Here is an 11,534-nt window from a genome sequence, read left to right on the forward strand (position 1 = left end):
ATCAATGAACCATTGAGGGCCACACAAGTGCTAGCTTTCTAGATCCCGTTGAGAAGTAAAAATAGTTCAATGTGTTGAACGGCTTATAAAGGAGTTTATAAGCGTAAGGAAAATTAGAAGTATGACTTCTATAAAGGAGAAAATAGTTCAATGTGTTGAAGACTTATAAATGAGTTTATAAGTGTAAAGAAAAATAGAAGTATGACTTCTATGAGAGAAATGTAAATTTTGATTTATGGAAGTGTTCCTAAATTAAAATTTGGCCAAGTGAATAATGTATTTGAAAATTGTGATTTTCATAAACATTATTATGGACTAAATTAAATTAATTCAAGTGTTGAATTAATTAAACACTAGTGGGCCTAGTAGAGTCCAAATAATTAAATTAATTCAAGTGTTGGATTAATTAAATCATATTGAGTCTTGTAGAGCTCAATTTAAAATTATTATTTAACTAGTGGGACTTGAGTAAATTCAAGTAATGTTTAATTAGTCTCAAATATGTTTGAGATAATTAAATTTAGTCCAAGGTTTTTAATTTCAGTAAAAACCATATAATATAATATGCATGCATGGGAAGTGAAGAGTTGGAGACTACTTTTTGGGATATCAAAGCATGGCATGCAAAAAGGTGTTTTTGCTTTTGCTTTTTGGACATCCAAGACAAGTCTCCTCTCCCCCATTCTACCAACACCATGGCCGAAACTCTCCTCCCCTTTCTCTCCAAGTTTTCTCTCCATTTTTGTGTTCTTCAATTGTTGAATAATACACACACTTCTCTTTGAAAAATCCTCATATTTTTCTAGTGCAAAATATGAGGGGATCTACCTAGTTGGTGGTGGGCTTAATAGTTGAGCAAGGAGTGCTCATTGGAAAGCTTGAAGATAGTTTCTACCTTTCAAGAGCTTTGTTGTTTGACAACAAAGTTGGAGCCATAATCAATCTCTTGAGATTGATAGGTATATTTCTTTAAAACACCCTATGAATGTCATTTTGTGTTTTTATTGCATTTGTTGCACAATGTATGGGGTGGCCGAAATTTTGAGCTAAAAATTTTAGATTTTAAACTTCCGTTGCGCTTCCGGCCACCGTAACCGGTCCGCTTTCACTGTGCATCACGAATACAACCATATATATCAGGTTCAGCTAATAACGTAGATACCTGGATAGGAGTCGTCGAGATATCAAAATCATATCCCAAGGAATAACAAGACATCATCATAGCTGATAAGCGACCCACATCCTCTGCCGTACAACTCACTTTACGACTCAGTGCATCAGCTGTAAGATTGGCTCGACCAGGATGATATTCAATCTCACAATCATAATCCTTCATCAAATCTAGCCATCGTCTCTGTCTCATATTCAACTCTGTCTGTGTAAACAGAAATATCAAACTCTTATGATCAGTATAAATCGTAAACGAGGTACCATATAAATAGTGTCGCCATATCTTCAAGGCAAAGATAATGGCTGCTAACTCCAAGTCATGCACGAGGTACCTTGTTTCGTGTGGTTTCAGCTGTCTCGAGGCATATGCCACGACATGTCGATCCTGCATCAAAACACATCTCAAACCATGTAATGATGCATCAGTATAAACAACAAACCTCTCATTTTCTGTAGGAATTGATAACACCGGTGCAGTCGTCAGTCGGTGCTTCAACTCCTGAAAACTCCTCTCACATGCTTTAGAACACTGAAATCACACACCTTTCTGAGTCAACTGTGTCAAAGGCCTAGCAATCTTTGAAAATCCCTCGATAAATCGACGATAATAACCTGCTAAACCCAAGAAACTACAGATCTCTGGTACAGATGTAGTTGCAGACCACTGTAACACGGCTTCAACCTTCGTTGGATCAACAGAAATCCCATCTCTCGATATAACATGACCCAAGAAGACCACTCGATCCAACCGAAACTCAATTTACTAAGTTTGGCATACAACTGTTTATCTCACAGCACCTGTAACACTGAACGCAAATGCCCAACATGCTCAGCCTCACTCTTGGAATATATCAATATATCATCAATAAACACAATAACAAATCGATCGAGATAAGGTTGAAATACCCTATTCATCAAACTCATGAACACAGCTGGAGCATTCGTCAACCCAAACGTCATAACCAAAAACTCATAATGTCCATACTCCAATAACCGAGACATCCGGATGGCAGAAACCAACGGAACACGGGAACGAGAACCCTTCCCATAAAATGTCCAACGCTCTTTCTCATATGTATCAAAATATACCACCCGCTGATAACAATCAACTGTCGCACAATATCTCCTCAGCACATTAATTCCCACAATACAATCAAAATCATTCATTTCTAGAATAATCATATCAGATATCAGCTCATAGCCCTCATAAGAAATAATACCATCTGATATCATAGATACAACTGATATATCAACTCCAGAAGGTGTCGAAACAGAAAGAGGCACAGACAATGGCGACGAGCGCATATGATGCTCAACCAAAAACCTCTTCGATATAAAAGTATGCGAGGCACCAGTATCAATAAGAATATAAGCAGGATAAGAACATAAATAACACTTACCCGCTATCATCTCCTCTCGTGCCTCCTCTGCCTGCTCTCGTGTCAAAGCATACACATGTGCCTGAGGCGGATCAGCTCCCTGCATACGTGGCTGTCCTCCAGAAGGTCGTGGTGTAAACTGACGAGGCTGTCGTCCTCCTCTCTCTGAGGATCTACCTCTAGCACTCCTAGGCTCTCGCTGCCCCTCACTACTAGGACAATGTCTCGCCAGATGACCAACACCGCCACACTCAAAACAGGTGATCTCGGTCTGTGTACAATCTCTGATCAGATGAGGTCCCCCACAACGAAAACATCTCACTGCTCTGGACTCCCCTCTCTGCCCCTGAACAGACTGAGAACTGCTCCCACGACTCTCAACACGTCGTGAATCAAATCGGCGCTTCCCAGATGAGGATGAAGAAGATGAACCCTTCTAATATTTAAAAGACTGTCCTTGCGGTCGCAATGACTCCCTAGTCGGCTCTGATAATCGTCCCTGAGCCCCATACTCCTGCATCACCAACTCAGCCATCTCTGCCCTCATCACTGCATCCTCAAATGATATCGGGTTATTTGATTGCACACGATCAAATAACTCTAACTTCAACCCTTTCAAGAAATGTCTCATCTTAGCATGAACATTCGTAGCAACATGTGACACATATTTCAATAATGCAGAATACCGAGACTCATACTCAGCAACAGACATACTGCCCTGTCTCAAATCCTCGAATTCTCGCTCTTTCTTCTGTCTGGCTGCTATAGAAAAATACTTATCAAGAAAACGAGTCCGAAACACATCCCAATCAACAGTACGGCCCTGAGCTCTCAATCCGGCCTCAGTCGTCTGCCACCACAACAGTACATTCCTCGAAAGCTGAAATGTAGCCAATCGTAACCAAGCAGACCTAGCACACGGAACGGTCACAAATATCTGCTCTATCCTATCAAATCTCGGCGGAAAATAACTGCTGAACTGTGCCAAAGTCAACTCACCAGGTAATAAAGGCTGATCTGCAGGTGCCTGTCCCATAGGAGGAGGTGGCAATGGATTCATCTGTCCAAACCCACTGTCAACCTCGTCTGTTTCCTCACGTGGATGTACCTGTTCTCTAGCTGCCATCACTGGAAATCAAATTGTTAATCATAACATTTAACAATTACAATCCAGTTTTCATCATTACACCTTTCGTACGAAAGCACACGCAACTAAAGAACAATCAATCACATCGAGAAATCATCAATAACAAGTCAAATGCACAGACACACGCAGATAATATCGTCATCCAACTCCCTCATCACAAACCCAACTCCTAACCATCCCAGATATCTAACATATGCTCTGATACCACCAAATGTGGCGCCCCAAACCTCGCCACGTAATCATACAACATGTGACGTAATATGCATAAAAAAATTTTCTTTTCGACGACGTAATAATATAATGCATATACGACAAAATAGTGCAATCACCACACTATCTACGTCAATGCAGCAGAAACAGTATAATAAATACACACACACAACTCAAATAAGATAATAAACTATACTGTCTCTATCTACTATCAACTACATGACTATTTGACTAGACACACCTAGTCCTTCACCACTATCCTGTCTCACAGCATAGTCCTGTAACCTGTCCAACAGAAACAGCCCCCAAAGGGTGAGCATATACAACAATCATCATCGTAATACATAACAGTTATATTAACAACAACATAAGATATAACTGAAATGATAACAGAGATACCCCCTTTGCCGTTTCTGGACAATCAGCCATCGACAACCTCAACAACATCACACTGCAACAATAACATCGACGATACGTCGCACCCCAACTCCGGCGACAGCAATATCGTCGAACAAACAACAACATCGACGATACGTCGCACCCCAACACCGGCGACAGCAATATCGTCGAACGAACAACAACATCGACGATACGCCGCACCCCAACACCGGCGACAGCAATATCGTCGAACCAATAACAACATCAACGATACGTCGCACCCCAACACCGGCGACAGCAATATCGTTGAACGAACAACATCAACGAGAAGTCTCCCAACAACGATAGTCAACAATATCAACAATAATAAACAACAACAAATATAATATCAAATCACCCAATTCCGGTGATTTATCATCGTTCAACGCAATAGTATTCATCAATACTAAACAATAACAACATATGCTCGTACGTCAACACGTACCTGATAATCGAGTATATATAAAATCTGGCTATTTCTTTGATCCCGAGGCTTGTGACGTATCTCAAATCGAAGACCTCGTGTCAACGATTCCAAAACTGAGGCCGGTTCGTCGATTGGATAAACTGATAAGTCGCAAGATGGAAAAGAAAAATCGAAACTCTGTTTCTCTCACTCTCTCACCTCACGCTCCTCGCCTCTGTTACATTCGGTGGAATTGAAACTCTTTCAATTCCACCGAGCAAAGTTTAAATTTTTTTAATTTTTTTTTATTATATTATATTATATTAATAAAATAATATAATATAATATTTAACATTTTTAACACCGGTATATCCTTTTGGACCAGTCCAACAATCAAATTTTTCAAAACTCAAAACATGAAACTTCTATATCTTTGAGTTTTCTACGTTATATCCAAAAATTCAAATAATTTGAACTTCATATGACCAACATATATCATATTTCTTTATTTAAAAATCATTAATTATTTAGCAATCTCCCATTACTAAATCAACAAATTATGATATTTATTTTAGGCATTACAGGGTTCCTATCGACAAATACTGCAACTGGACGTAAGTTTTCTTAAGTTTTGATATGATTTGAAAATATGATATTGAAAGAATCAGATATGATTCGTATATGGTGTTCTTGATATATTAGACATCGTATAATCGAAACCGGATTGAAGAACAGATACCGTAAGAAATTATTATGATTTTCAGAATGAATTTGATTGAGATTTGATATCAGATTTATATTTTTATCGATTATGAGTTGTGGGAATTGATATCTGTTGATTTGTATTACTGGGTATATTGAGAGTGTGCAGTTATGCCGTTGAAACAGATTAAGATTGAGTTCTGATTATATCTAGTATTGATTTGAGTGGTGTATTGATATTATACTCCTCGATATTGTCATTTCCAGATTCATATTGACAGGTTTTGAATCCGAGACTTCGACAAAGTCAGATCGACAGAAAGATATAAATCAATGTTATCCGGGAGATTGACTAGAGTCAGATTGGACTCGAGTTTCCCAAAAACCACGTACTTTACTTTATTGCATTGATGTTTGCAATTCATGAGATTGATATGCTTAGTCTATTTATTTATAGCAAAGCGTGTATTGAGTCATGGGCAGAGATGCCTAGTCACTGGCGGATATGCCAAGTCTGTGGCGGATATGCCAAAACACTGAATGGTTGAATTATTTTGATGTTGTTTAGGAGTGGATCGACTCCTATCGCTGAGATTCGATATATGTGCCAATGTCCAGGAAGCGGGATCCCTAGATTAAAGATGATTCGAGTCTGAAATTATGAGTCACTAGTTGATTTACTGATTTATACTGTTTCATGTTTTCAGATTTGATACATGTTAATGATAACTGTTATATGCTTTTATATATGTTTTTATTTGATTGCTTTTATTCATTGTTTATACTGGGATTATATTCTTATCGGAGTTATCCGACTGTTGTCGTGTTTGTATGTGTGCAAGACAACAGGTGGGACAGGATCAGGATCAAGAAGAGGATGAGAGAGGACAAGTTAGCATGGAGATCCGGATCAGAAATAGATAGGCTTCAGCACTTTATATATAGTAGTTGAACCTTAGTTTGATTGTAATGTAATTGTACAAGACTTGTACTTTATATTGATATGTATATCAGAATGATTTCATTACGTTCCGCATTTGTATAAAAAAAAATTTATATACTGTTTATCTTAATTGATTCAATTACTCCCAAGAACGATAAAGAAATGAATTAGCGTCCGGGTCCCCACATTTTCCCCTTACGACATCCCCATAAAATCATATCCTTTGTCACAGTCAATTCACATCCCTCAAAATATTTTTCATTTTCTTTAAAAATCATAAAATAACACAGCTTTCCAAAAGTAGCATTTTAGACAGTAAAAATTGCTCAGCTTTGCTATAAAACATAAAAATACATATTATCATCAAAATCATTATTTTAAATCATATAATATCATTTTACAAGCATTATGATACTTTGAGACACTGCCAAGCATTTTCGTATTTTCTTAAGTGTAAAATTACTGTTTTGCCCCTGAACGTAAAAATTCTCGAAATTATCTTTTTCTCACTTTTAATGTCATAAGATTATTATAAATAATTATTTAAGATTAAATATAAATTTTCATAATTTAATAAGACTTAAAACTAGGATTTTCAATTAATTCTTTTGTTAACGTTTCGTGAGGCGATAAAATCCCGGAGAAATCCAAAACTCATTATTTTGATCTCAAATTGTAAACGTAACATTTTTATTATTTATTCTACCCTTTCAAATCATGAGCCACCCCCCATGAACCAATGGATTCAATTTTAGTTCTTTAATTTTCGAAATTGACCCTTAACAGGTCAACCCGAGCCATCTCCTGATTTACTCGAGCCACGCCCAAGCCACCTCGAGCCAAACCCTAGCCAACCCATCTAGGCACCCTCCTAACCAAGCCCAAGCCCCTGAACCTAGCCCTAGCTCACTCAAACAACCTGGAACCTGAAGACCCCAATTGCACACATGGTGAATCACGCTCAAGAACTCCTAGCCAAACGTGGACCCTTCCAGCCGAGCCACCACCGAGTCCACACAACCCTCACCATCCCTGGACCACGCCCAGACCCAACCCAGACCAGCCCAGCCACTTGAACTCACAAATAAACCACCTGAAGTAAATAGAAGCTACACGCATGGTGCCATTCATGCTACAAAACTCTCAGCCACCCTAGGACTCCTCTAGCCACTTAACCAGTGATCACCTCGGACCCTCACCGACCCCGGACCATGCCCAGACCAAGCCTAAGCCTAGCCCAGCCCCTGAACCCAAGTATCAATCCCCTTGAAACAAGAACAAGTTGCTCACCTTCCTCCCGTGAGTTGCTGCTGCCAACTTTGCGTAGATCCTTCTACCCAATCCACCACTGTGCGTAGTGTAACGTCTACTATTTTAAAAAATGCGAAAATATTTTTTTTAAATAAAAACTCCAATTTTAGAAATAACATTTAAACGTTTCGCATGTATGCGCTGCACAAAAATATAACATTTAAAAATGATCTTAAATATTTGATAGTAAAAACAATGCAGTTTAAAATAACCAAACTCGTCCAAAATCATACGTAAACATAAACGTATAAAAATATTAAAATCATCAACGTATGAAAATATTCATCTTCTCTCAATCTCATAAATCGTAATGCGAAAAACATGTGGTCCTCGGGTCGTGTCACTGTACCAGGTCTGACTACTCAGAGTTCAACACCTCCAGTCCACTCATCATTAAACTCACTTGCATCATACACACCTAGTGAGTCTAAAGACTCAACACACATGTACCAGGAATAGCAAATACATATACATAGCACACAGCAGTGAAAAATACCATACTCAACATACCTTTCATGAACTTTAAAAATGTAACATAAACATATTGTGTAAAATCATGACGTGTCAAAAAAGTTCATCGTTAATCATCGTTCATCATTCATCATTCATCGTTCATCATTTATCAATCATCATTCATCATTCATCGTTTATCATTTATCATATTCTTTGGTGAATTCAGTTCATTAGAGGTGACTATCGTACATCATCATTTACGATGGATCCATCATACGTAGAACCGCGGTACCCGGCGGCTGTTGGACATCAGTGACAGGATCACCCATCCATTGTGCCTAGGCCTCATCATCAGCATTTACATATACGTCTTAAACATTTACATATACTTCGATAGCCACAACTAATTCCCGTCATTCAAAACATTATCATTTTCATCACTTATAAAATTCATGTATAATGCAATTTTCTTTATATTCAAGCATGCAACGTATATTTTTATAAAATCTTAAAAATCGTGAATCACGATGCGTGAACATTTAAAATATCATGAATTTGTGCTCAGGGCGCTGCCAGGACAAACATCTCACTCCAGGTGCAAAATGACCATTTTGCCCCTGGAAATCCAAAAATTACCGTTTTGCCCCTATACGTAAAATTTCACGTTTTTGACATTATCTTAATTCCTTTGACTCTAACATGTCCCAAATAATTATTTAATACTACATGAATTTTTCCATATTTTTATTTGGCTTAAATCGATAACTTTTAAATAAATTTTTAACTATAAAATATTAATGCGTTTTAATCCCGAATTAAACCAAACCTTAGCATAAAATTCCCAAATTAAATACTTAGACTTATAATAATTATTTGAGCTCAAATAGAATTTCCATAATTTTATTAATCTTAAATCTATGCGTTTCAATTAATTCTTTAATTAACGTTTCGTGCGGCGACTAAATCCCAGATAAATCCAAAACTCATTATTTTGATCCGAAGCTTACCAAAATCCTTAAAATATCCCAAAACATATTTAAAAGCATCCCTAGACATAAAATCGAGTCCATTTCATAACTTAACCGAATTGTTTTTAAAACCTAGACCGGGGTTCCGGTTTTAACCCGAATCGAACCGAAAGTTAACCAAAACTTTCCCATATTTTAGAAACACTTAAAAGATCCTAAAATATTAGAATTGGACCTAAAACATTATGGCTGAAAGTTCCAGAAAAATAACCAAATCAAATGAACACCTATTTTGCACCTCATTACCCTTACTTTCTCCCAAACTCACGCCCCTAGCCTAACCGACGACACCAGCTATGGCTCGGCCTCCCTTAGACCTTCCTAGGACCTCTTTGGAACCCATGAACACACGGCTGCTCACCCATGAGGTCTACAACACAGCATCGAAAGAATTCCTAGAAACCATTCCACCCGAGCTTCCCTCTTCTCGTGCGCACAACCGGTGGTTCCAGCGATGGCTTGGCCTTCCTGAACCGCAACTCAGACCCACCAGGCTCTGATTCCTGCTCTGGTTCAGCCCTCCCACCACCAACTCCACCGATCTACCCTCTACAAAACCCAAAACCTCAAAACGTAAACCACTCTTCCTCAACTCCGTGTGGTCTCGTTTCCAACCTACAATTTCTCTTCTTCTCGGTGCTCACAGACCTCAACGCACCACATGACAGTCCCCTTGCACAAACAGGAGCAAAAACCGTGAGTCAACAATAAATAATGCATGTATATAAACAAAAACCGAACATCTTCCTTGTGCATGGCTGGATCGAGAATTCCACCCACAAATAAACACACATAAACATATATAGAGCGTAAATGATGCAAAAACAAAAGTACAATGTGTGCCTTATGAGTTTGGAGAGCAAGAACGAGACGAGGGAACTCGGGAGAACTTTTCCTTTGCAAGAACAAGAGAAACCGAAGCACAAAGAGGTTATTTAATGAGGAAACAAAGGAGAGTTAGCTGAAAAGGAGAGGAATTGATGGGGGATGGGTTGTGCCAGCTGTTGGGGGATGGTAATAAGTTTAGTGGAGCCTATGATTTAATTAGGAAATTAATTAAAAAGATAATGGTTCCTAAATGAACATTTAATAATTTAAAAAGAGTTTTAAGTCCAATAAAATTAAAATTAGGCCCATTGAATCCAAACATACTCTCGAAAAATATTTCGTGTTAGAAACTTTTTGAAAACATTAGCCGAACCTTCAAAAAGTCCCCTGATTCGATAAAATTTGATTACCGTCAAAAATTAAAATCATGCGGGTAAAATACCCAAAAAATCTCATTTCTTGAAAAATACCTTTAAAACATCTTATATTAATTAATAAAAATTACCCGTTTAATAAAATAACTTTTTTTCCTTAAAATTCTTCGGTCTCCGTTCCTCGTTCGAGCGTGAAATGAAACTTAAAAATCATAGTGCATGAAATTTTAAAATTTCATGAATTAAATCCTATCATGCAATAATAATGCATAAAGTGCATAAAAATAATTAAATCCTACCCAAATCCACGTTCCTTTCTTTATTAATTCCCACGGTTCCAGCTTGATATTCCCTTCAATTTTATCATGTTTTGTTCATGTTTCAATCATATTTTATCATGTATTTGCAGCGTGTCCATTGGATTCAAAAAACTTTTTCAAAACAAGGGTAATATCGTAAAATCGTCGAAAATACGTATCATATCGTAAAATAGTCGAACCCACATAATTTTCATGCATCATCAATTAAAACACACATATTATGATTCGCATGATGTTTGAAAGAAGTTTAGAAAACATGTCTTTGCGTTTATAACGCTCGAATATCCGATCTTCGGCGAGGGTGCGATGTTGGACGACCGGACAACGAAGAACACAAGCTTTTCTTCTCTCCCAAATTTTGAAAATCTGAATTGTGAATTGTGGTGTGTTTGACGGCTGATGGGTGAAAGAATTGTGTTGTTTTTAAAGCCTAAATCCCTTATTTATAAATTAATTAACAAGCTAATGGGCTTTGGTTTTGGGCTTGCAAGCTTAAGGGTAATTGGGCCTACTGTAATTAATTAAATTGGGCCCAATAACTGTAGTAGCCCGAATTCCAAATTGGGTAATTAACGGAGTAATGGTGATTAAGAAGGTTTAAGGTGTAATTTTGGCTATGGTCATGATCGGACGGACCGAAGAGGGTTCGGAAGCACCGAAGAGTTCGGACGATCCGAAGTGTAGTTCGGTGAATCCGATCATAGGTGTCAAGTGTTGATCGACACGTCATTTTCCATGCATGTTCGGACGGTCCGAAGTGTATGATCGGAGGATCCGATCATGAGCTGTCAAGAGCCAATGGACACGTAGCGTTCGGACGTTCCGGAGTGTTGTTCGGAGGATCCG

General features: G+C 38.0%; 1 protein-coding gene across 1 annotated transcript; it reads right to left on the reverse strand.

The window, feature by feature from the left end:
• Positions 1–1,105: 1,105 nt before the first annotated feature.
• On the reverse strand, positions 1,106–3,675 carry LOC140824161 (uncharacterized). The gene is made up of 3 exons (XM_073185756.1): positions 3,073–3,675; positions 1,969–2,982; positions 1,106–1,555 (listed from the first exon to the last, which is right to left on the reverse strand). Exons 1-3 carry the CDS (start codon positions 3,673–3,675, stop codon positions 1,106–1,108), a joined length of 2,067 nt encoding a protein of 688 aa, XP_073041857.1.
• Positions 3,676–11,534: the final 7,859 nt, after the last annotated feature.

The sequence above is a fragment of the Primulina eburnea genome, chromosome 2 (genome assembly GCF_022965805.1).
Source record: "Primulina eburnea isolate SZY01 chromosome 2, ASM2296580v1, whole genome shotgun sequence".
NCBI lineage: Eukaryota > Viridiplantae > Streptophyta > Magnoliopsida > Lamiales > Gesneriaceae > Primulina > Primulina eburnea.

Bases quoted from the DNA above. Each gene is read 5' to 3' on its own strand.
- LOC140824161 (XM_073185756.1), bottom strand. From the start codon at position 3,675: ATGGCAGCTAGAGAACAGGTACATCCACGTGAGGAAACAGACGAGGTT. The intron at 2,983-3,072 runs GTGATGCAGGAG...AAATATTAGAAG, and splicing joins GGGCAGAGATGGCTGAGTTG to GGTTCATCTTCTTCATCCTC. The intron at 1,556-1,968 runs GTGCTGTGAGAT...GTTTTGATGCAG, and splicing joins ATTTGCGTTCAGTGTTACAG to GATCGACATGTCGTGGCATA.